Raw genomic sequence first — 26,795 nt, 5'->3', positions numbered from 1 at the left:
GTGGAAGGAGTAAAGGCAGACAGGGTGGCAGAGGATGTTACAGCAGGCGCCCTGCTTTTACTCCGCCCACCAAATTCATTGGCAAGGACCACATTCATGTCCGTTCCTGTCTACGTAGGAAATGTTTTTATGAACGGCCAGCTGGCAAACTAGTCCAAACTATTTTTTTTTTTTAAACTCCTAAAGCAGGAGTTTGTTTTTGGAAAAGAAAAAACTAATGACCCCACACACCCATGGGTGTGGGGGTAATTTATATTTCCTTTTTACAGTTAAAAACCAAAAAGCAATCTGACCATCCACTCTAATAGGGCAAATGGCTTTCCTCCTTCAGCTCCTACTCCATTTGGTCCATCAGAGGAAGCTTTGCGCGGACAGAGTAACTTTTACTCTGTCTGCATAAAACTTGTGGTTTGCCTGTCTCAAAATTGGGCAGGTGGACCTTGAGTTTTGAAGACAGGACACTCCAACACCGTTGCGACAGAGAACCCTGTCAGCCAAACTCTGAATCAGCCCAAGAGGCCTACCTAACGCAAATCAGTAATTACCGTGCTCCTCGTGTGACCAGCCTATCCCGAACCTTGTTCATCTCACCCATTCACCTAGTGGACAACTGCTTTTTTAATTGGGAAATGTGAGATTCACAGCCCCCGAATGTCACTGACTAAGCTACGTCCCTGTCCAAAATGGTGAGTGAAATCTCATACTACATCCACATTTGTATAGGGCCTACAAGAAGCCCCTGCTAGGGATGGATTGGGAACCACAATGTCACTCTCTATGCATGGGCATTTCCTGCATTGCTTTGGAACATTAGAAATGTAGTCTGTTAACCTACATGCTTCCTTGCATGAGCATATATCATGGTAATATCTACTTGCACAAAAGCAACCAGGATTCCTTTATTTGCATGGGGCTATGCTGTCTGAAATAGCTTTATCCCTCTACTGTAATAGAAAACTGCCCTTATTCACCACACCTACCCTACACTGCGTACTAATGGCCTGCAGAATTTTAAAGCAGGATGAGCAATTCCGTTACTATGGAATATCATGCATTGACTCCATTCTGCTAGCCTTGCACACTCCTTATACAATTCTTGAACCAACTTTACCTCGACACTCACCCTCAGGTCCATTATTTCACCCTTAGATCGCTTTACTTACTACAACCTTTCTAAATTTTAGCTTTATCATAAATACTTCTCTTTTCCTCTGACCATCTCTTCATATTGAAGGCTAGCATGAGCTGTCGGGAGAAATGGGGACATTGTACCACATTGCAAAGTGTTGAGCAAGAGAATTAACATAGCTTTAGATAGGGATGGGAAACATCCTTTATTATGTGGGCTGAGCCATATGTGCCATTTCCCACAAGCTAAACCACACTTGCCTTAGCCATGCATTAGCCTTAACCACGCTGATGCGTGTATAATGCAGTTCGCAGTCAGGCTTTTCGGATGGGTGGAGAGACTCAGAGGACGCATTGGGAGAGAAAGCATCAGAACAGGAAGCTCCAGATGCGGGCAGGTAAGTGGAGATGGGGCCAGGTCAGTTTTAAAAGGTTGGTGGTCGGTTTTAGGGCTCAGGGCGGGGGCGGGGGTAATTTTTGGAAGGGGGCAAGTTTTCAGTTTGAGGAGGTTGGAGTAGTTTTTAGGGATGTGGCTGGGTTTGGGGGGCTTTAGAGGTGAGGGTAGGTTTCGGGGGTCAGGGTAGTTTTAAGAGCTGGGACTGGGTATGGGGGTTTAGGGGTGACGGTAGATTTTAGGGCTCAGGGTGAGAGGGGTCAGGTCGTTTTTTAAAGGGGGAAGGGTTTTAGGCCTTAGGGTGGGGGAAGGAGTAGGGGTGGTTTTAAGGGCAGGATGTGTTCGATTTTAGGCCTTAGGGCAGGGGGGGAGTGAGGTAGGGGGATAGAATGTTAGGGCTTAGGGCAGGAGGGGGTTTGGGTTGTGGCTAACTTAACCAGGCATATCTTCTTATCAATCTCACCTTTACATCTAAATTGCGTGGTAAAGGCATGTATGGTAAAGGAATGTGTGGTTAAGACGCATTTGTGGTTTGGGCTGCATTGAAGAGGCATGCGTGGTTTAACCATGCGTGCCTCTGTCATACAACCGATAGTGACTTACGGTGCTTTCATTGAGGTAATTGGTGATGCTGTTTGTGATGTCATAAGTGATGTTGTTCATGATGCCATTGTGGTTTCTTCAGTGATTCCATTTGCAATTACACAAGCTGTGCATTGAGGGAATTACGGGTACTCAGCTATGTCAACAGGCAAATGTTGAGGTTTTAGATGTGCCTTCAACTCAAATTGTTACATAGAATAGTTAAAGATTTTCAAATGATAGAATATGGCCTATTATTAAACAGATAATATTAACATCTTTTCCACTGCATCTGTACAGTGATGTTTGTGGGTTTTGTAAGGCTAATTCCATAACATAATTACATACAGCTAGTGAACATCCCATACACATGCATGACAATCATGAGCAAGGACCTATGGGTGCATTACATAGTTGCTTTGTCTCTAGTAAAGACCAATGTACACCTGCAGCTCCGTTTCATGTATGACAAAAAGGCACAGTAAACTCAGACTGAGAACTGAGACCATAGTTCGTAATTCATAGACCTGTACCATAAACAGATGTATTGAACACCATGTTAGGGCTATTAAAAACATTCTGGGGCAAACAGGATGATGATGATATGGGGCACTGAGGACCGCTTTATTCTGCGATAATGTCGATGATATCAGGAGGTTTTGAGTGTGGCCGGGTGATGGGCTTTACAGGCACACTTTGAAAAGGTCAAGTCACATTTAAAGCGTTAAAGCATATGTCAATGCATTTAACTAATACATTAAAAGAATTGAGACACAGGATAGGGCCATGTGAATCTTAATAGACAGTGACCCTTTGCCATTAAAGAAAATCTTCATAAAAGAAAATCCAAAGTCAAAACCATAAAGGAATATTCAAACCTAAGAATCATTAGATCCTTACAGAAGACTAAAAAAGTTAGTCAACCTAAAATCACCATTAATAATGCATCAGATAATACCAGTTGCAAAAGGTGATAACACATTTGTCCCCCGAAAGCAACTAAATAGCCAGAACCAAAATATAGTTCGGCAAGATAACTAGTATAAATCTGTTCAGGTCAAATGTCAAAGAGAGCCTAAGTATAAATCATTAGTCAGGACTGGCATAGAGACTGCTCAATTCATAGGTCAAGAAAATCTAAGTATAGATCAAGTACACAAAGTAGCGTGGAAGCTGCTTTCGAGAAAGTAAGGAACAAGTCTCATCCAGCTCTCAAAAAGGGCACATTTTACAGGTTTCAGACAGTGAAAGGCACTATGAGATCTGATATCATAGGGCAGTACTCCTAGAGTAAATTGCAATGAACAATAGTAAGACAAGAAAATGTTATACATCAAATAAGAAACATTTAGGAGCACCTACTTTCATGCTTAATTATAATAAGGCATACACAACAGTAAAGCATAAAAATAACGTTACATTTATGCAGCAAATGAAAACAATATATAGTGCATGAGCCATGAACATGTTGCGAATACAAGAACATTCAGTACATGACTTTTTCCTCGAGGAACACTAATTAATACATTTCAACTAAGCAAAATAAATACTACCCCGGAATAAATTCTATTTCACCTATTCTCTGGAAAGGATAACCACAGAAGAGAAACATGCACATAGGAATCTCATTCATGTAATTCTAAAAGACACCTTTTTTTTATGTCACTGCGAAATGAATGCGAATGCAGGCTGACTTCAGTCTAGTTATGTCAAATAAGGCCTGTTTATGCTAACTAAAACACATTTAACTTGAGCATTATTTTCTATTTATTGAAAAGTGTACAAACACATACAAGACTTTAATTTGCCATGTGTCATTTGAGTACATGCAGCCTGACAAACAAGATAAGAAATAAGCCCAGGTGATGAATGCCAGCTTTAGAAGTTTTTCTCAAGATGGTGAGGTGACATGCACCTAAAATGACCACTTTCTGTTAGATCTTTGTGAGGAGCTGTGGTCTTTGGTCCAGTGCATGCCTACTGGGAGTCTGTGGTTACCTCCTGACACTGTCTTGGAGACTTTTTAAACCCTGAAATCTAGCGAGGCCACCTTCATCTACCACCGTACTGCGGTTCCGCTGCTGTGAACCAAAACTCATTGCCTTACACTCCACACCCACGTAATGAGACTGCAGTGACAGATCAAACTACAGGAAGGATGCAGTTGGCAACCGGCGATGGCAGCAAATACCTTAAATTGACAGTAGCCAAAAATGGAGGGTGTACGGCGTCGCTGTCGATGTGCCGACGCTGCTGGGTTTGTAACCTGCCATTCAACAGTGTTTGGTGTGGACAGTGTAAGAAGAATTTGATGGTGTTACTGTGCAAAGCCTTGATTGCCTCCTGTTTATAAGGCCAGAGTGTATGCAATCAGCCTAAGATGCTACCTCTTCCGTCCCTTTCGAACGCTTTTCTTCAGTCCTGTGACTGCAACTGCATGCAATCTTCCTACACTGCTGCCTGTGCCTATCCACTGAGTGCAACTCTTCAGTATCATGACTGCCACAATAATCATTCTGCCTTCACTGCTGCCTTTGCCTGCCCTCTGATTGATTTTCTTCAGCATTGTTACTGCAACCATACACGGGCTATAAGTGTGCACTTGGCTACATGGCTGCTTTCTCTCCTAGAGCTAACTTCTGTATGGTGGCATTGTTGGGATGCTGGTCTTTGGATTGCTTCCTCAGTTATCAAATGTAAAAGCTCTGGCTGTCCTACCCATTGTATTTAGAACACTTCTGCATACCATTTCTTAACAGTGGATCTTGCCAGCAACCCCTGTTCTGCTAAACTCGGACACTTTCAGGATAGCAATGGAGGATAGGCGTCCCTGTAGCCCAAGCCTTTCTGTGATTCTGTTTATTGGCCTAAGACGCTGGAAAGATTGCTTTCTGAATACCCTTCCCACAGGGATGTCCCCAAATTGATTCTGATATATCCGCTTGTCGGCACTCAATTCTCCTTGATGCCCGGTGCAGCAGATCCTATTCTCTGAGGCACTATCTGGTACCAATCCAGTGTCAAAACAAAGTGCAGCAGAAATGTCTGAGGAGACAGTGAATATCTTCTTGAAGAAGATCTCTGTGTTTTGCTCCATGATGCAGAGTTGGGCCAAGTGGGTCTCAATAGATGGTGGCTCTTTGCCTTTAAAGAAAGCCTTCACAGGACAAATTCTAAATTCAAAATCGTAAAGGTTTATTCAAATTTAAGAATCATGACAGAAGTCAAAACTTGTTAATTAATCAAATTCAAATTAGCATTCGTCAAATGCATCGAATAATGCCAATTGATAAAGGTAACAGCATACGTTAAATAGCCAGAACCAAAATATAGTTCAGCAAGAGGACTAGCATAAATCTGCTCGGTTCAAACAGTCAAGGAGAGTCTAAATGTAAATAATTAGTCAGACTGGCATAGAGACTGCTCAGATCTTATGGCAAGAAAACTCTAAGTGTAAATGAACTAGACAAGCTCTGAGCCTGCCTTCAAGGAAGTAAGCAAAACATCTGTCACACCTCCCAAAAAGGGCACATGTTATAGGTTTCAGACAGTGAAAGGCACAATCTCGAAAGCAGTGAGATATGACATAATAGGGCTGTACTGATAAAGTAACTTTCACATAGACCAATAGTAAACCAGAAAGTGTGATAATCGAATAAGAAACATTTAGGAACATCTACTTTCGTGCATAATTACAATAACAGGTACTAAGGAAATAATAACAGTGGTATGACATTTTTGCAGCAAATGAAAACAATACACAGTGCAACTGCTCATAGCAGACCCAGTCAAAGAGCCATGAATAGGTTGTGAATACAGGGACATTCATCACATTACTTCCTTCTCGAGGAAGGTAAATTTAATACATTTTAGCTCAGTAAAATAAACGCCACCACAAATTGCATTTTGTTTTGCTTATGTTCGGAAAAGGAACAATACACAAGAGAAACATGCAAGGTGGAATCTTATGTAATTTTAAAAGCAACATTTTCTATTTCATTGCAAAACAAATAATTATGTAAACTAATATCTAGTTATGCTAACTAAAACTTGTGTAACCTAAGCATTATGTTCTACTCAATTAAAAATGTGCGAACTCATACAACACTTTAATTTGCCATTTGCATACATCCAGCCTGACAGACAAGTTGGGAAATAAGGCCAGGTGATGAATGCCTTCTTTAGAAGTTTTTCTCATGAGGCTGAGGTGGGACGCACCTAAGATGACCATTTCCCATTAGAGCTCAGTGAGGCGCTGTGGTCTTTGGCCCAGTTCATGCCCCCCGCGGTTCTGCACTGACCTCCCAACATTACCTTGGAGACTTGTTGAACCTTGTAATCTGGTTAGACCACTATCATCTCCCAGAGTGGTGCGGTGCACCTGCTGTGAACAACAACGTAATGGCTTTACACTGCACACCCATGTACTGAGGCTGCAGTGACAGATTGGACTGCAGGAAGGATGCAGTTGGAAACCGACAATGGCACGGAGGGTATCTAGTCAATCAATCAATCAACAATTTGTAGAGCAATGCTTATCACCCATGAGGGTATCCAGGCGCTGGGGGGAGGGGATTGCTGCTGGGAGTTTTCAGTCAAACATCCAGGTTTTTAGGCCATCTCTGAACTTCTGTAGGGTGGATGTAGTCCAGTGGTGGAAAGGGAAGCCATTCCAGGTTTTGGCGGCCAGGTAGGAGAAAATGCGGCCACCTCTTTGGCTTTTGTGGAAGTGGGGCAGGTGGGAGAGAGAGAGGAAGGTGGAGCGTAGTTGTCTGCATGGGTGGTGGAAGTTAAGTCTGTGGTCCTTTGTTGTGCAGGGGCTTGTAGGCATGGGTCAGCAGTTTGAACTGGCACCTTTTTATGGACAGGGTGCCAGTGGAGCGCTCTGAGGTGGGGCATGATGTGGGCCCTTTTCTGGAGGTTAAGGATGAGCATATTGGTTAGTTTGCACTCTGCTCAGCAGTTTCTTTAGTCCAAGTGGCTGGTGACGAGGGCTTGGGTGACGGTGTGTCTGGTGTTGATGGGGAGCCATTTGAATATTTTACAGAGCATGCAGAGGGTGAGGAAGCAGGCTGAGGAGACAGCATTTATCTGCTTCTTCATGGTGAGCTTGTTGTTGAATATGATGCCAGGTTTCTGGTGTGGTCTGTTGAAGTGGGCGAGGGGCCCAGTTCTGCTCGCCACCAGAATTTGTCCAATGGGGAGCTGCTGCTCCCGAAGATGAGTACCTCTATTTTGTCTCTGTTGAGTTTGAGGCATTTGTTTTGCATCCAGGTGGCTACACAGGCCATGCACCTGTGGAAATTGAGTTTGGTGTTAGTTGGGTTTGAGGATAGCGAGAGAATGAGCTGAGTGTCATCAGTGTATGATATGATGTTCATCCCATAGGATTTTACCAGTGTGGCCGGGGGGGGGGGGGGCATGTATGTATTGAACAGGGTTTGACTATGTTGGCGCATTTGGTGATCCAGTTGTTGACATTTTGGAATGCCACCTTGAGGTCGGCGGTGGTGTCCGGGGAAGAAGTGTTGAGGTTGTTGGTCCATAGATTTTCAGTTGCCTTGCTCCAGCTCCTATGGGCATTGGTAGTCTGGCCGCTGGAGGTGCTGTAGGTGGTAGAGATGGAGAAGTGGACGATTGTGTGGTCGGATAGATGATCTCTAAGGTGTCGCTGTATTTGATTCTGTTGCTGGCTGTGAAGATTGGGTCCAGAGTGTGCCCAGCTATGTCCGTGGGGTCGGTGATGAATTGGGTGAGGCCGCGTTTGTTCATTCTCCCGATCAAGTTTGCCGCGTCGAAGCCGTTTGGGTCATCGATGTGGAAATTGAGTTCTTCGACAAAAGATGACCTTCTTGGTGTAGATGGCCCGGTTCAAGGAAGTCCGACATGTCCTTGCAGTAGGCCGGTCATGCAGGCTAAACTAGACAAATGAAATAGAGCACTTGGCTCCTTGGATACATTAATTCCTACATTTCCAGAACACGCGTTTATGAAATATTCTAAACTATTTCAGAATGTTTTTAATATAACAATTTGTGAAAAGGTATATTCAATACACTCATACACATGACCATTTGAAGTAGGACGAGGTTACAGCAAACCTGTATGTACTCTTGCAATTCAGTGGGAGTCGTCTTTTTTTCTGCGTTTTGCAACAAAGGGGATATTGATGGCTAAAACTATGAGCATTGCCATTTGTCCCAATGTCATATGCTCATAATGTTGGGCACAGGCGTGACTTCCACACTTGCTTGGGGGCATATCAACAACGAGGCTATAGAAAATTATCGCCGCTTTTGCGGCCGTTTTCAGCCGAAAAGCAGAGATAATTTTATCGCCTAATTAGCAAGGTCACGCTAACGCGTGAAACCTTGCTTTAGCGTACGAAATCTTAACACCCAGCTTTGCATCTCTAATGAGATGCAAAGTGGGCGTTCCTGACCTGCCATGACAGGAGAAATGTCGCTAAGCGACATTTCTTCTATCATCAAGCCCCACGCTATGAAGCATAGCGGCAGAAAAAGTAGCGATAACCCCTGTTATCGCTACTTTCCTTACGCCTACTTCAGGACTGACTTAGCCATGATATCCTATGGAAGGAGGATATCATGGCTAAGTTTGTGAGTCCCTATCAACAAGCTAACGCCACATTTCGTGAGATTATCGCTGGGTTTCCAGCGATAATCTCACGTTTGGCAGTTAGCGCTAGGATTTTTATCGCTTTTGAGATAAGCGTTGCTAATAGCACGCTATCTCAGCGATAAAAATCCACGCTAGCCGGCGATAATTATCCTAGTGCTAAGTGCGCTTAGCGATAATTATCGCCGGTTGTTGTTGATATGCCCCAGAGTAAGTTCATTCATAAGGCAATTTTTACACTAAGTGCTGAATTAATTTTACCTTCTCAGAGTCGTACTGGGGGACAGGGATGACAGATTTCAGGTGGGCTGCTGCGGCTTACCCCACTTTATTTGCTGAAGAGAACAGGCATAAAATTAAAAAACGAATGCTAGTTCCTATTTGTTCAAATTGCGTGTCGTGACCATAGCCCCCAACACTGAGCTCTCTGCAGAAGCTTCGACTAGCTTGCCGTGCTTGACTAGAATTGTAAAATGTTCTAGGGATGCTCGCGTTTCCTCGTGAGGCTGTCCAGGGAGTGTTGCTGAATGTATGATCTACCCTTAGGAGTGGACGACTTTCAGTCAAATAAGCTTTATTCGGTTTGCCAAGAACCATCAAAGCGTACACATACAAAAACATGTATATCATTAATAGTCTAAAATACCATTCATACAGTATAAAGGGTATTGGGAGTAAAGGAGTCCATTAACATTTTCTCACAGGTTTAAAAGATCTAATAAAAGGAAAAAAACTATTATAATATCAAAGGTACAGCGGTATTGTTTTGACACAGCGTCTGTGCAAATATAGCAGGGGACTAATACATTCTTACTTAGGGGCATATTATCAACAAACGGCGTTACAATTATCGCTAAAACTGCCGCTAAAGCAGTGATAAAGGGCTTGATAATATGCCCTTGGGGATTCCAATAGAAGCCCATGTTCTGTTGTCAGCATGGGCTTCTATTGGAATTCTCAAGGGCATATTATCAAGCACCATTATCGCCGCTTTAGCGGCAGTTTTCTGCCGCTAAAACGGCGATAATGTTATCGCCATGCTTGATAATATGCCCCTTAGCTTGGTGAGCGTCCAGTGCTATATTGTAATTAAAGAGAGTCACACGAACCCCAGCTAACGGAATTGGATGACTTTCACATACCATGGTGTCTGAACTGCCCTTTCTCAGACCCATCCAGGATACGTCCGAGGCAAAATGGCATGGGAGCGTTAGGGGCACCACTTTGCGGTGTTTCACCTCATCTCCCCATGTATTTACAAGTTGTGTATTATTAATGCCTTTAAAGTGAAGCAGTTCAATGTGCATAATACAGAAAAACTCATGATAAAAAATGTGGTTATACAGTATGTAACAATCCTGAACTGAAGATCTGCTCGCCTTGCTTGTCACCTCCCGCAGGGCTGCACAGAGCGCTTTGTTTCCAGCCCTGAAGAGATACTGGATGTCATTGATGAAGGGAAGTCGAACCGCCATGTTGCCGTCACAAGTGAGTCCTGCTTTGGAGGGATGGAGCTTCATACGGCTCCATACCTTACTACTGTGTGTCTGAACGTTCACTGAAATTCTCAGATAGCTTTCTGCCCTGAAGGTGGAAATGTGAAATAGTATAAAGGCTTCAGGGGGAGAACCGTTCCTGAATGCTTCACCTGTTCCAGTATCTAACACTGGGTTGGTTCTATCGGATTAGAAGCCTAAAAATTTCAGAAACTTGTATTACTCCGTTTACTTGAAATGCTAATCGGACATATGGTTTCACTAAACAGAAAACTGCTACCTATCCGAAGAAACAATACAGGGTTAAATATTTAGAATTTATTTGTAGTAATTTGTCTCACAAGTGGTGTTCGAGTACAAGACTCTCTCTTTTGCACGCTGAGTTTCTTCCCTCTATATCCTTCCCACATGACACTGCCTTTCAATGTTGATTTTTCTTCCTAGATGTCATTTTCATCACGCCTCTGATGTCAACTTCTTGTTTACTGTTTCCTTTCTACCTCGTCCCAATATGCACTGTTTTCTCTACTACACTTTGTATTCTCTACATCAATGTTTTTCTGCGTGCTTTCTCTGGAGATGTCACTATCAGTCTTTCACTATGCCCCTCTCTTGCTCTCTTTCTTGTCTTTTTCCTCCATTCTCTGTTTATCTTTGTGTCAGTATCTGTAACACTTGCTTCTCCCTATCTTCTCCTCTCTCTCTATCCTTCTTTATTTCTTATGTCTGTTGATGCCTTTTTCTTCATGGCTGTTTTAGTCACCCTCTTTCGATCCCTGTCTCTCGCTCTCCTTCCTTCTCGAAACCACGCTTTTTATATTTTCCCTTTGCTCTCTCATGTGACTCTACTCCTTGGTTCCCAGACATGAATGAACACAGCTCCCGCAGCCACAGCATCTTCCTCATCAACATCAAACAGGAGAACATGGAAACGGAGCAGAAGCTGAGTGGGAAGCTCTATCTTGTTGACCTCGCTGGTAGCGAGAAGGTAAACCATTGCGTACTTTTTCAACAGAGCAATTGCCAGACCACTTGCACTACGTTCCAGTCCACCTGCAGCATCATCCCTGCCCACCCTAGGACATTTCCACTCTGCCACCAAGAACATTAACCTCCAGAATCATTCATGCACTCGACTACCTTGAAGGCTCACCACTAGACATATTCCCATTCACCAGCAGAACATCTAAATCAATTTCCAGGACCATTTTGCCCCATCTTCATAGCCATTCCACAATCAGGTGCATAAAAGAGGGAGAGGAAGGGAAAATAAGCGATTTATGGCAATCACCAATTTAAGGGCTCTGTGTCCTCCTCAGGCGCAGTCTAAAGTCGTCTGGGAGAGGCTGGAATCATTTTATGTTTAAATCTATGCTGTTATGAGGAATCCCAGTGAGGTGATTGTCCCATGCAAAGATCTGTATCCTAAAAGTCTTTAGTTTGAAACCTCACAAAATTAGTAAAATGACTAACTTTAAGGGCCTGATTATGAGCCAGGCAGAGCAGAATTACCTAATGCTCACCAGTCCATTTTATAGTCAGGTTTTGCCATATCCTGTTTTTCCTGGTGTGGGAAAATCTGACTTGATTCTGGCCTAAAAAAGTGCATGAGACTTTGGCTGCAACAGCAGTCAAGTGTTAGTCCTATTACATTTTCTGATGGGAGGACTTGCCCCTGGAATGGTGAAGTCTGTATGGTTTTAGGACCGTACAAATTGGTCCCGTGTGGCAATTCCCCATTGCATAGTGCTTTACTCTTACTTGCAAAGTTTGTGGAATCATTGCTTGGTGATGGTAAAATTACATGGAATTCTACTGATATCTCAGTACTGTGCAACGTATAATCAGGGCCTAAATTTGGTATTATGATCAATTAAATGAGCAAAAGGATACAAGTTGTTTATGCTATTCCTGTAGAGGTGTGGTCATAATCTCTACTTACCTGACCTTTTTATTCAAATCTAGGTGTGATAAGCCTCCACCAAAGTCTGAATGTTCATGTTCCTGCTTGCGACAGGCATATTACTGTTTGTTTGCTGCAGCTGGTGTTTAATCCTTCTGAAAGCCTTTCCCTATCTTTATGCAGGTCAGTAAAACCGGAGCTGAAGGTGCAGTGCTGGATGAAGCTAAAAACATCAACAAGTCTTTGTCTGCCCTTGGGAACGTCATATCTTCGCTGGCAGAAGGGACGGTGAGAGAAATGCCTCTGGGTGTAAAATAGCTAGCATTTTAAAACAATGAAATGTTACGCAAAACCTAAATTTGTGCAGTAATGATCTTTTCGGATAATGTCAGAACCCTGTTCAGAGGGCCACCGGGCAAACAGGAGTTACTGGGCCCAACTATGGGGGTTGAGACCTTTTACTGCTGGTGTCCCGGGGCCCGACCTACTATGGATCCTGAGCAACTGGGCCAAGTATCCCTTCAGCACTTGAATCTCACTGGTTGTGCAGTTCGAGTGGCAGAGTGTTGTATTTGACAGGAACGGTAATGCAGGAGTCTGAGGAGTCGTGAGAGCGAATTTTACTACAACGAAGATTCTTGCTGATGATCAGCACGTACAACATATTGGTCACTTCCATTCAGATCATGTTCCTCAGGGTATGTTACCAGAATATAAAGTACTAAATACTGTGCTAATTGAATATCGTATAAAAAATGTTAACAGTCAAAATATTGACAAGGTATGTGTGCCTAGATAAGTATAGGTTTACTGTACTTAACTCCCAAAATATGTAATGGGGGGATATTGCCTTTAAAACCCTTAATAGCTATCCCTATGACGCAGATATATGGTTTGTCTCCTCAAGACACCTCTCTCGCAATTCTGCCACCAGAGATACCAACTTCATCACCATCATAATCTGCTAGAACTAACATCATTGCCCTTTTAAATGGTCTCATGAACAACATTGACAATAAAGAACCACTGTCAATGATGTATACAATTGTTCCACCACACCATCATTGATGACAAGCTCATCACACTGACAAAAATTACAGATACCACTCGTTGCTCATCGACAACCAACTCGTAAACCGCACCATCAGCAAATTTTTATTGATGACAGCATTATGCATGCAGACTTTCTCAGTTATGAAAACATCACTGACAAAAACCACCTCACCAGCAAAGACTGCCTTGCTGATGACAACATCGTCTACCACGTTCTCATTTGGAACATTTTTAACATTGTTGTAAGGTGGTCATGGTATAGCATCATTGAAAATGGGTGCAAGTTAGCAGAGTTATATTCCTGGTAGCTGAATCTCCTGCACATCATACAGGAAATATACCACTGGGCCTATAAAAAGGCATGTCTTGCTGAAGACTGTGGATAACCATGGAGAGGAATCGAAATTGTGGTCTACATAGCCCCTGAAGCCAACCATCAACTGGGGCGATTGGGCCGTCCTCTCCATCTGCGCCCTGTTGGGCCCTCCATTCTGAACAACCTGACCGACTGGAGTGGGTGCACAGTTGGTGAGTGTCAGACCACACTTGAAGCAGTAAGCGCAGTCGGGAAGGAGAGTATAATGTAGGCGAATGGAACCACCCCTCCACTCGCAATCAGCTGATGTCTGGTGATGCACTGCAGCAGGATTGCGCCACCACCGAGCACTGGACAGGGTCGGGATGGTATTGAAAAAAAAAATGCTGAGGACCACTCTGTTTTCCGACGATGACTCTCCCAAAATGTCAGGACATCTTAAAGAACACACCGTATGATGTACCTGTTACAACCGCTGAGCCCTCCCAGGCGAGTTCGCCCCCACGCTCCACTGCCTCCTGCTGCCTCCTGCCTCCTGACCCCTGCCCTCCCCAGGCACCACCGGATTTGCCGTTCTTGTGGGCGAACCAGCCTCTGCTGAGCCGCCCCCTCCTGCTTCTCCGGCCGATCCCTTCCTGCTGATTTTTGCCTTTTCCCGCCGCTGCCTCCCTGCGGCCCCGCCCCCCTCCTGCCCATTCGCTGCCCCGCTCCCACCACCCAGCTGACCCTCCCTCCCGGCTCCTTACTTAAGGGGACCGCGCTGAGGGCAGGTAGCGACCGCTGAGCCCTCCCAGGCGAGGTCGCCCCCACGCTCCACTGCCTCCTGCTGCCTTCTGCCTCCTGACCCCTGCCCTCCCCGGGCACCACCGGATTTGCCGTTCTTGTGGGCGACCCAGCCTCTGCTGAGCCGCCTCCTCCTGCTTCTCCCGCCGATCCCTTACCGCCGATTTTTGCCTTTTCTCGCCGCTGCCTCCCTGCGGCCCCGCCCCCCTCCTGCCCATTCGCTGCCCCGCTCCCGCCACCCAGCTGACCCTCCCTCCCGGCTCCTTACTTATGACGCCCACAGAGCGACCGCGCAGCGGACGCGCGCAGCGGGAGCGCCGTATCTGCGCCAAAGGTGCGCCAAAGGTAAGCCCGTCTGCGCCCGTCCGTGCCTGGACTGCGCCCAGCGCCAGACCCCCTGGTCTTCGCCGTCACCAGCGCACCCGACTCACCTACGACGCCTCAACCCTCCACGCACTCAACGCCGAACGAAACACCGCCTGCTACCGAGCCACCCCGAGACGCACTCACGGACCCTTCACCTGCAAAGCCTGCCGCTTCACCTGCCTCCGTACCTGCCCCACCCCAGCCAAACCGAGCAGGCCCAGCAACAATCATCTGAAGTGCATCCTGCTCAACACCCGCTCCGTCCACAGGCATGCCGTCGAACTCTGGAACCTCCTCGACTCGACATCACCAGACATCGCCTTCCTGACGGAAACCTGGATGAATGCCTCCTCAGCGCCCGACGTCGCCATCGCCATCCCAGACGACTACAAGATCACCAGGAGGGACCGCGTCAACCAGACGGGAGGAGGCATCGCCATCATCCACAAGAACACCATCCGCATCACAACCAACTCCGATGACATCCTCACCTCCGCCGAACACCTCCACTTCCAGATACACATCGACCCCAAGACCACGCTCAGAGGCACCCTCATCTACAGACCACCGAGACCACGCACACAATTCAGCGAAGAGATCATAGACTTTGTCAGCCCGCACGCCATCAACTCCACCAACTACATCCTCCTGGGAGACCTCAACTTCCACCTGGAAAACAGCAAGGACCGCAACACCGCCGCCCTGCTGGACAACCTTGCCAACCTCGGACTCAAGCAACTGGTTACCACCCCCACCCACTACGCAGGCCACACGTTGGACCCAATCTTCTCATCCAGCAAGTACGTCGCCTTCAACCACTCCACCAATCTCCAATGGACTGACCACATCTGCGTACACTTCAGCTTCAGACGAACAACGACCCACCACCGCCCACAACAGGCCCCTCGCAGAAGCTGGAACAAGACCACCAACGACCAGCTCTCCGCCTCCCTCAGCCAGAACCCCCCCGCCAGTTCAACGGACCCCAACATAGCCGCCAATAACCTCACACAGTGGATCACCAACTGCGCAGACGCCCTTGCACCACTGAAGAACCCTCCCAGCAGACACGGCAGCAAGAAAGCATCTTGGTTCACCGACGAACTCAACACCTCCAAGAAGAACTGCCGCTCCCTGGAAGCTACCTGGTGCACCAACCAGACCACAGACAACATGACTGCCCTCAAGCACGCCACCCACAAACACCACCAATTGATCCGCGCCACGAAGAAGACAGCCTACAAGGATCGTCTGGACAACAACACCCACAACAGCAAGGAACTCTTCAGCATCGTCAAAGAGCTCTCCAACCCCGACGCCGGAAACAACGACATCACTCCATCACAAGACCTCTGCGACTCACTCGCCGCCTTCTTCCACGACAAGATCGCCAACATACACGGCAGCTTCGGCCCACCAATCACGAACCCCACCACCGAATCGACTCCCCCCACCACCACCCTCCGCACCTGGACTCCGGTCAGCACCGAAGACACCACCCGCACAATGAACACTATCCACTCCGGATCCCCCACCGACCCCTGCCCACACCACATTTTCAACAAGGCCGACTGCATCATCGCACCCCACCTCCGCGACATCATCAACGCCTCCTTCGACACCGCCACCTTCCCGGAATGCTGGAAACACGCCGAGATCAGCGCCCTGCTGAAGAAACCAACAGCAGACCCCACCGACCTCAAGAACTTCCGCCCCATCTCGCTCCTCCCGTTTCCTGCCAAAGTCATCGAGAAGACCGTCAACAAACAGCTAGCCGACTTCCTCGAGACAAACGGATCCCTCGACCACTCGCAGTCCGGCTTCCGAGCCAACCATAGCATGGAGACCGCCCTCATCGCCGCCACAGACGACATCAGATCCCTTCTGGACAACGGGGAAACAGCGGCCCTCATCCTCCTGGACCTCTCCGCAGCGTTCGACACTGTCTGCCACCGCACCCTAGTGCAACGCCTGAACAGCACCGGAATCCAGGACAAGGCCCTGAAGTGGATCATCTCGTTCCTCGCTGGAAGAACCCAAAGGGTCTGCCTCCCCCCGTTCCGGTCAGCGGCCACCGAAGTCATCTGCGGCGTTCCACAAGGATCATCGCTCAGCCCCACCCTCTTCAACGTCTACATGCGCCCCCTCGCAGCCATCGCATGCCAACACAACCTCATGATCATCACATACGCCGACGACACCCAGCTGATCCTCTCCCTCACCAACGACCCGGACACCGCCAGAGCCAGCCTACACGAAGGGATGAAAGACGTCGCCGAATGGATGAAGAACAGCCGCCTGAAACTGAACTGGGACGACTCCTGGTGGCCCCCTGCCCTGGGCCCCACCCCCAAGCCAACGGACCACGCACGCAACCTAGGCTTCATCCTGGACTCCTCCCTCTCGATGACCAGACAAGTCAACGCCGTCTCGTCTTCATGTTTCAACACCCTGCGCATGCTTCGAAAGATCTTTCGATGGATCCCCACAGAGACCAGGAAGACGGTCACCCAGGCACTCGTCACCAGCCGGCTGGACTACGGGAACACCCTCTACGCCGGTACCACCACCAAACTCCAGAGGAAACTCCAACGAATCCAGAACGCCTCAGCACGACTCGTCCTGGACATCCCCTGCCACAACCACATCTCCGTACACCTGAGAGACCTGCACTGGCTCCCCGTCAGCAAGAGGATCACGTTCAGACTCCTCACCCACGCACACAAGGCCCTCCACGACCTGGGACCCGAGCTCCTCAACACCCGCCTGACCTTCGACACACCCACCCGCCAACTCCGCTCCGCCAGACTCGCTCTCGCCGCCGTTCCATGCATCCGCAGAGGCACCGCCGGAGGAAGATCCTTCTCCCACCTGGCAGCCAAGACATAGAACTCCCTCCCCATCCACCTCCGGACTACCCAGGACCACCTCGCCTTCAGGAAGCAACTCAAGACCTGGCTGTTCGAGCAGTAACCCCCCCCCCCCCTTCCCCCCCGGCGCCTTGAGACCCTACGGGTGAGTAGTGCGCTATACAAATGACAATGATTGATTAAATATTTGCAAAGGCTGGATAGGGAGGTGCAAGCTTTACTCTGGCTAGAGGATGCCCCTAGAATAGAGCTGACACTTTCCAGAACCCAGTATACGAGGGAGGTGCAGCACCTCAGTCACATAAAGGAAAGTTAAAAGGCAGCACAATTAGTGATAGTAAATGACTGGGAATCTGTGCTGACAGATGACCCAGACTTTCGCCTAGACAAACTCGCAGTGGGAGAGAGGAGCTGCCCACTTGTTGTATATGGTGGACAGATGCTGTGACAGTGAAAACCTGGCTGCTGTTGAGTAATTGAACCGGGTGGAGAGGAAAACAGCCACCTAGAATGCCACAGTGTTGGAAATGCTATAAGAGAAACTTCTGCTTTTAACCCCTTCCCCGCTCATGACGGAACCGCTCCGTCATGAGCCACGGTTGCCGTCATGCCACGACCGTTGGCGGCCGCTCCGCCCACGCGGCGCTGTTTCCCCGCCTGTGCGGGGGGACAACGCATCTGGGCGGAGTCATGACGGAACCACTCCGTCATGAGCACAGCTCAACCGTGGCTCATGACGGAGTGGCTCCGTCATGAGCACAGCGCCACCGCGCTGCCCCCCCGCACCCCCCAGCGCTGCGGCGGAATTCCCGCCGCAGCGAAGGGGTTAAGTGGTTCGGGGCATGAAACACCATGAAGATAACAACCATGGGAGATATGTTACAGAAAGGGTGCGTTGTCCTTTGAACAGGTGCAAAAAAACGTAACTTCCATGGCTTTCAGGAATCTAAATAGATGCAATCAAAACACCCCCATAGTGGCTTATGATACTGGGCATGTGGAGGACCTGAAGGAGTCACTGCTGGAGACCATACGAACGAAGGCCAGATTACACAGGAAAGAAATATCTCTCACATAATAATGCAGGGACAGAAGCATTTACATAGTATTTAGATTAGAAGGAAGAAGATGTGGGATCACTTGAGAACAGCGACTAGGAAGAAGCCATGTGTTTCCCATGCATGAGACGTCTCGATTAGATTGGGCTTCTGTCTGGTACAATTAAAGGTCCTTCACAGGGGCTATTATTGCAGGGTCCTAAAGCAATCAGAAGGGTGGAGAACCACATGTTCCTGAGGATGTGGACAGAGGGGGAATTCCTTGCACATGAGGTGGGGCTAGCCCGTGATTGAGAGGCATTGGAAGAAGGTGGTACCTCTAATACAGGGAGCTTACTGATGGCATTACAGAAAATGACAGACTGTTCTTTGTGCAGAGATGCATCTTCTGGACACAGCTAAAGCTACCAGTTTTCACCCCAACAGGCAAAATGAGAACACAATTGCCTGTTCAGATGGAGGGACATAATGGACACTCCATGAAATTTACAATAAATCCACACTTCCCAGATTGAGGCAACATCGACAGCCTTTTCAGGGAAGATAATTAAGATGTTCCTAAAATATGCAGCAGATCAAATACTAAACTCACAGCAAATTAGGGGAATTTTATCCGGATTTTTTCCTAGTTTGGAAGATACTAGGCTGTTGATGTCTTGATGTAAGTCTAGAAAGGCAAATCAAATACTTGAAAACGCTAGGGTTCAGACTGGTGACATTAGAAGACAGCTTGCTTCATTTGGATCATAACAGCGTCCTTTCTTCTGCCAACCTGCTCTCATATCTCAGTACATACAAAAGACTAACAGTACCATCACTTAATGGTGAACTATCACCAGTATCATTCCTACTTTCCTAACTTTTGCCCCACGTTGTTGCCTCGCAAATTCACCAGTTTAAGACTCCGGTGGTGCACCATTTAAGAGCCAGTATTTATTTAAATCAAGACGATCTGTGAAAAGCAATTGCACTATTGCTACTGAGTTGCAAATATTCAAGATACTGGTCTAAGTGAAACAAGAAAGGTCCTCTTTATCTCCAAGCACTTAGACATTTTAGGAACAATTGTCTGGAAATCAGATGCCAGGGTTTAAGCATCCATGAAAAGAAGGCACCAACTAATTTGTTTGGCAAAAAATACACACTCTCACACTCAATGCCCATCTCACAAGTAAATTTACACTGCCGGTATACATGTTGTTCTGGCTTCTCAATGGGAAAGTCATACAGAATGAACTGGATCTACAATGATTCACATGTCATTAACCTAGGATGACTTGGTCCAGATCTTGCCATGGCTATGACATGTGCTGCAAGGGTGATAATACATCAGCTCTTCTTTCTAAGGTCCAATTCTGTATCAGCACGACCCACAGTTCTTGTTGAACGCAGACTCCCTCTTCAAAGGGTGGAGACATATATACAGGGGCTGTCTTCAAGCAGACCTGATCTGTGGAAGAAGAGTCATTACAAATAAACGTTCTGTTAGCCAGAGAGGTGAGATTGTTCTGAATACTTTGCTCCCTCATATCAAAGATGCTCAAGTAAGACTACACATTAACACATTGTCTGCATATTCTGCATCCTCTGTCAAAGAGGGGCAATTCTCCTTCTCCACCTATGGAAGCACATATTTTGTGACACAGGACAATCAAACACAATCTCCATAACAATAGAGTATGAACCAAGCCCCATCAACTACTGGATGGATGCCCCATGAATATGTGGAAGAACTCGCCACAATTAGGACCTAAATTAAAATCAGCTAGATTTCGCCTTTCAGCGCTGCTGCTGTCCTCACAATGCAAAATGGCAATTGATTTCAACCAGGTTCTGGTATCTGGGGACAGGAGGAAAGTGTTTTTAGTTTATTCATAGAGGAAATTTGCACACCTCTCCATCATTGTGCACCACTATTCTGTTCAATCCAGCATAGCTTAGGTTGCATTTGGCTATAGATCTATGGACTATGTAAGTGGATACATTGACTCAGTTCAAGATTGACACATCTGACCAGGGAACGAAGAGATATATCCAACATCATCACCTGGCTTCAGGATTGATTGAATGCTGAACACTTTATTGGACCTCTTGATTTACCAGAGAACTGTAGACAGATCCTAGGGGACGTTACAGTGCAATACATGACAAAGCCTTATGCACTAAAATAGAGGATATTTTGCATATGGGCTCATTCAAGACACCTGGACCATTGTCAGTTGTTTTTCAGAAACCTCTACTCTCTCTGCAATGCCTTGAACAATCCGGTCTGAAATGCTTGGAGTACACTTAGTTGCTGTCTCTAGGTATCTCCTGCAATCCAATAATCAGCCCATCTTCTCCAACAAAGTAAATAAGGAATAAGCAAAGGGGTTGTTTGAAACCCCAGGCCCCTAAGTGTCAAATTCAGCTTCTTCTTGGTAACTAAACACACAACTGGTTTTTAATATACCTCCTTTTGGGACTATCCATAGAGTAACAGTAAAATTGTGTTCGCAATTACATTGGCAATACAAGTAGGAAAATTTCACAATGATTCTCACTTTATTCCTGAAGTACCCTCTTAATTGCATCTTAGCCAATAGATATTGAAAATTCTACCTGCACAAACTAAATCTGTATGAAATCTGGACAATTATTTATTCCTTTGGTGTTGTAAATAAATATCAAGATCACCCAAACAGATATTTCCCAAAGGATAGCAACTACACTACCCTGTATCGCACAAACTCAGGCAGACCTCTGCACAGAAGATTTCTCAACTGAAGGTGGCTGGGTAATATCTGCACACACCTCCATGTACCCAGATTATATCCCATAAAATATAACTTGCAACGTTTGGTGCTTTAGGAAGAAAGGAAGCCATCAAACAACCCTTAAAAGACTACAACTTTCACAAATACAGAGGCCCTTGAGGACACTCAAATATGTATAAAACAATCAACAGAATCAACAGTCGAGTCAAATATTATTCCTGAATCCGTTTATTTCAGTCTCTTCATAAGATTCCCATGCCTCTTGAAATCCTCAAGGCCAAGCCTCTTAAAATCCACACAAGCCAACATGTGTTTCGTCGCTATGGCATATTCTCCTCTGACTTCATCAGGGCTATAAGTAAATATATAAATTTTTTAATCAACTGTTTTATAGACTGAATACTAAACATCACTTCACCGATCCTGATAGTGTATGGGATTAAATAGCATGAAAAGACACTATTTGCAAAAAAAATCAGATTAATGTACAAGGAAACCCCAAATGCAAAAGTGAAATAATGATAGCCCCCATGCCTAGCTCAGTGTTACTTTGCAATGCAGTTGTGACTTACAAGCTCTTTACAACACCAACCCATGGCAGACCTCAACTTGTCTCCATATCAACTCATGCTTATAGGCATTATAAATATATAATCATGGCCACTGGAATAATGGGATTTTGCGGCCGCGGCAATTTTCCAATAGTTATAGATTTGCCACATAATCCAACTGCCGCATAATCTGCAGATTTTAACAACATTTTTTTGTTTTTAGCTTAATTGGTTCAAAAGATATAAACAATGCAGAGACATGTGTTGCAGTGCAGTGAAACGCTCTTTGCAAAGCTGGACTTGTCAGCGTTTTGTTGCTTATTGCTCTATTTGGGTATTAAAATGGCACTAATGAGGTACATCCAATGCCCAGACAGTGTTCACAAGTTCAAAAACGATGAAATATTGAAGTAATTCTACTGTGAGTCAGCTTCCCTTACTGGCCGTTTCTTATGTGGCAAATCGGTACCTGAGTTAGATCGGTATTGGGACATTATCACAAAACCCTTTGAGCGGAAATTATATTTCCAGTTCAGGGTTGGTACACTGCCTATAAGAGCCTTTACTAGCAAATGGTCCATATCTTGTGATCATTTGTGTTTGGTGTGCCAGTCTGGAAATTAATCTTTATCCCATGTACTATTTGAATGCAACGGCTACAGAGCTCCACGGCACATCTGGTTGTCCCCAATATGTAAACTCTTAGGAACAAGAAGGGCGCAGGAGGCAGAAAGAATCTTAAGAAGCAACACATCTGAAGTGATAGTTGTTGCCCTGGCAAAATTATTGGGGTGGGTATGGGCAATTAGAGCACAGTCCCTCATGGAGAGAATAGCCTAATAAATACATCTGTCTCGCTGTATCTCAATTTTTGAGTAGCCATTTGCCTTCCACTCAATTGGATAGCTTGTTTTAGAGTACCTATGAAATTTTAAATTATTCATTTTATATAATATTCTATATTGTATATAGTGTTTTTTTTTTAATTTATAAATCCAGTGTACATTGATTTTAAAATGATTTCTTCTTTTATGAATTCAATTTGGAAATTATGTGTAACTCTTTTATATGTATATTGTGTGCTTTGATGACTTAATAAGTCAAATAAAGCTTTTTTGGATTGGATTGGTATTAAAATGGCATTAATGAGGTACATCCAATGCCCAGACAGTGTTCACAAGTTCAAAAACGATGAAATATTGAAGTAATTCTAATACAAGATGTGTCAAATTATGCTGAATAATTGACCTTTTCTTGCCAAATTATTTACTTAACTCTGCCACATAATTTGGGCCCCTCTGCCGTATAATTCCAGTGGTTCGGTATATAATATAATAACACCCAAGTTCTCTTCCAGGGGATACTCATCAATAGTCATAAGCACTGAATTATCCCCTCCCGAGTGCGGAACCCCGGAGCATATATAAAAAAATACATATATATGTGTATGTTTAGAACCACAAGTACATAGTACTTCCAAAACATACATATATACATGTATGCACACATAAATATGCAGCCTAGTATAGCTCCAATAGGCTAAAATGCCAACATTACATGAATTTCTATTGCATGTAAATAATACATATAAGTACTGCAATAGAGAACATACACTGCAATAGTGTTCCACAATAGCAGGTATTAGCAGGCAATTGACCCATAGGCTGCATAGATGAATAACATCACAGTACAGTAAAAAAAACTGGCACCTTCCCATTAAGGCTTCCAAGAACCTGGACACCGTGTCTTTAAGACCTCCAGGAGCCCCCTGCTCCCATCATGCACCACAGGTGACAGTTAGGTCAGTTCTTTTTTCCGGCTCCTACTGTGAGGATCCTGGAGCTTGAGCTCGTCAGTTTTTGGCTATTTCTAGTCAGAAATTGGTTTATTGCAACTTTATTTGACATTTTGTACTGCTGGTATTAATTTTCAGTCTTTTTCTGACAGTTGAACAACTATTTTCTTGTCAGAAATGCCAGCTTTATTTAATAAATGCCCTAATCTGACCCTCACTCTGTGTGTATTGTGTGTTTGCCATCTTCACACAACCCAGAGAAGTGCTACTACTGCCAGCAATTTTCAAAGAGAATTCTGCGTGACAGAGAGAATATCAAACTTCATGCCTCAATGGAGAGAGGAAAAGAATATACTAAAAGCGGCCTTGTGAGTAATCCTGCCTCCAAGAAGCCCTCCTCTCAAGAAAAACAGAAGAAACAGTTTCGATCTGCTTTCCCAGCTTCCAAAAGGAAGCAAATTCCGGATTGCTCGCCGTCGGCCTCGAAATCGGCGTCAGAAAGACAAGTAATACATTCATCGACGTCGAGGAACAGATCGCGTTGAAAGGACAAGAACCTCCATCGACATCAAGTTAGTCGGCGTCGAGGCATACTACTTCGGGCTCGAAGTATGTTGAAAGATCTAAGTCGATGTCGACGCATCCGTCAAAGTCAAGACACCGGTCGGCGTCGAGATCTCCGCCTCCTTCACGAAGGTCGGCAGTGAGAGGATCGATGACGAGGAAAACCTCACGGACCCACAGACGGTCGACATCGAGGGCACGATCACCGTCGAGGAAGTTGACGGCGAAGACGCCACAAGCTTACAGACGGTCGATGTTGAGAACGCCTCCATGTTCGACATCAAAGAGACCGATGTCGAGGGCATTGTCGCATAGACACGAATCCTCAAGTGTGTCTCCGCAGCAGCGGTCGACGTCAATGGTGGCCCATTCTGTGTCGTTGTCGAGGCATCGCTCAACGTCGTGGGAGAAAGACCTCACCATCCCTTCAGAAGATGTACCACAAAAGCCAAGATCGACATCGAGAACCATACTTTCGACGTCGAAAGAAGATTCATCTTCGCATGGCATTAAAGTTATTCAGGTTACACCGGAGGGATCTCCCGCTCCTAGAGAAAAGACTCCTCTTATTAACATGTCTCCAAGATGGCTGGAAAGCATGCAACACTGGAAGGTCACACCTAGGGTTCCGGGCTCGGAATTCTCCAGATCTCTCTCTTCATCCAGTGTCTCTGTGGGACCTCCTCCTACTGCATCCTCGAGGCCCTCTCCACACAGGTCTCCGAGAAGATCTAGGTCCCTATCAGCACGGCGCTCACGATCAAGAGGGCGCTCAAGATCTCGCCATTCTGCTACCCCTAAAAGGAGACGGAGGTCACCATCATCTACCACGTCTACTAGATTATCCATTAGGGAGTATTCACCGACTTTATCTACGACACCGCCATCCAGGGTTTCCCCGATTGATGATATCAGAACTTTGAACAAGGTTCTCTGCAGGGGTGCCAGCAAGCGAAATATTAATATGTCTGCACCACCAGTTTCGACTTCCATCATATTTGAGACCCTTCACCATAGGTCTTCGGCAAGGCCTCTGCTGCCTTTGGTCCCAGGTCTGCTAGAGCCAGCAATGCAGACCTTCCTGACTCCAGCCACGGTGGGCTCAGCTCCCACTTGTATTTCTAAAAAATATAAGGCCCCAGATCAGGATCCATTCTTTCTTTGTGCAGACCCACATCCAGGTTCAGTCATAGTGGCGGCAGCCAGAAAGGCACATTCAGCTACATCATCCTCCAATGTCCCTCCGGAGAAGGAAAGTTAGAATATGGACTCTTTAGGGAGAAGAATGTGCAACACGTCTGCTTCAGTGATGAAGGTGGCTAGTGCTTCCGCCCTGCTGGGTCGGTATGATAGATCACTCTGGGATTCTATGGCAAGATTCACAGAAAAGCTAATGAAAGAGGATCAACAGGATTTCCAAGAAATCTCACAGGAAGGCGGCTTGGTGGCAAACCAAGTTATCAGTGCAGCTGTAGACATCAGATTTGGCTGCCCACGGCTATTCCCACTGTATCTGCTCGAGGAGCTTAGCCTGGCTTCCTCTCACGGGGCTAAAACCGGATGCACAGGGAAAGATTGTAAACATGCCCTTCAATGGCTCTTCTCTATTCGGTTCCCATGGGGATGGCAAAATGTCCAAGATGAAAACAGAACTGGACACTCTAAAAGCTGTTGGCTTGGAGAAGCGTAAAGAATTTGGTCGAAGGTTCCTTCCCTATGACCGACGTTCCTTCCAGTAGAGGGTTCAAACCCTCACTGGAACACGCAAAATCAAGTCAATCCAGGTCTCACTACCACCATAGAAGGCCTGGACGAGGAAGAGGAGCTCCAAGACAGCAGACAACTGCGTCTAAACAACCAGCAAAGCAATGAGAGGTGGCTTCCTCCATGTCCGTTAACCACTCCGGTGTTATACCTGGAGGAGTGGAAGAAACTAACAAAGGACAAGTGGGTTCTGAATATTGTGCAGAATGGCTACTTGCTCAGATTCAAATCCCCACCTTCATCAATTCCTCCGCGCGAAAAATTTCTCCAAGACTACCACTTGTTGCAATCGGTGGTGAACATTCTTCTACAAAAAGATGCCATAGAAACGGACCCTGTTCCTCAAAGCAAGGGATCTATTCTCGTTATTTTCTGGTGCAGAAAAGGGTTCCTACCAGAGAATACAGACCAATACTTGACTTGAGACTGTTAAACATATTAATCCGCAAAGAAAAGTTTTGGATGTTGGCGCTGCAACAAATCTTCCCTCAACTTCATCAAGGGGACTTGATGTGTTCTATAGATCTACAGCATCCATTCTTCCATGTTCCAGTTTCCAAGAAGCATCGCAAATTTCTACAGTTTCACGTGTCATTCCAGCATTTCCAATTCAAGGTTCTCCCGTTCGTGCACAAATCAACTCCCCAAACGTTTTCGAAATGCATGGCAGTGGTGGCAGCTTTTCTTGGCAAGCAAAGGATATTCATATATCCTTACCTGGACGACTGGCTCCTGAAGAGCTCGTCACCTGATCTGCTTCAGAGTCATCTCTGATAC

The 26,795-nt window shown here is 45.9% G+C and overlaps 1 protein-coding gene across 1 annotated transcript in view; it reads left to right on the top strand.

The window, feature by feature from the left end:
* The window catches only part of KIF5A (kinesin family member 5A), an 800,696-nt gene that overhangs the window by 428,016 nt on the left and 345,885 nt on the right, over positions 1–26,795 (top strand). Inside the window, exons 7-9 of the mRNA XM_085654600.1 lie at positions 10,144–10,231; positions 11,103–11,227; positions 12,326–12,430. Coding sequence (XP_085510726.1) covers positions 10,144–10,231; positions 11,103–11,227; positions 12,326–12,430 — 318 coding nt within the window. The remainder of the gene's footprint in view (positions 1–10,143; positions 10,232–11,102; positions 11,228–12,325; positions 12,431–26,795) is intronic.

Source organism: Triturus cristatus, chromosome 4_1, assembly GCF_964204655.1.
Source record: "Triturus cristatus chromosome 4_1, aTriCri1.1, whole genome shotgun sequence".
Classification (NCBI taxonomy): Eukaryota; Metazoa; Chordata; class Amphibia; order Caudata; family Salamandridae; genus Triturus; species Triturus cristatus.
Note: the sequence above shows the minus strand (reverse complement) of the source record. Positions and strands in the feature narration are given on the sequence as shown.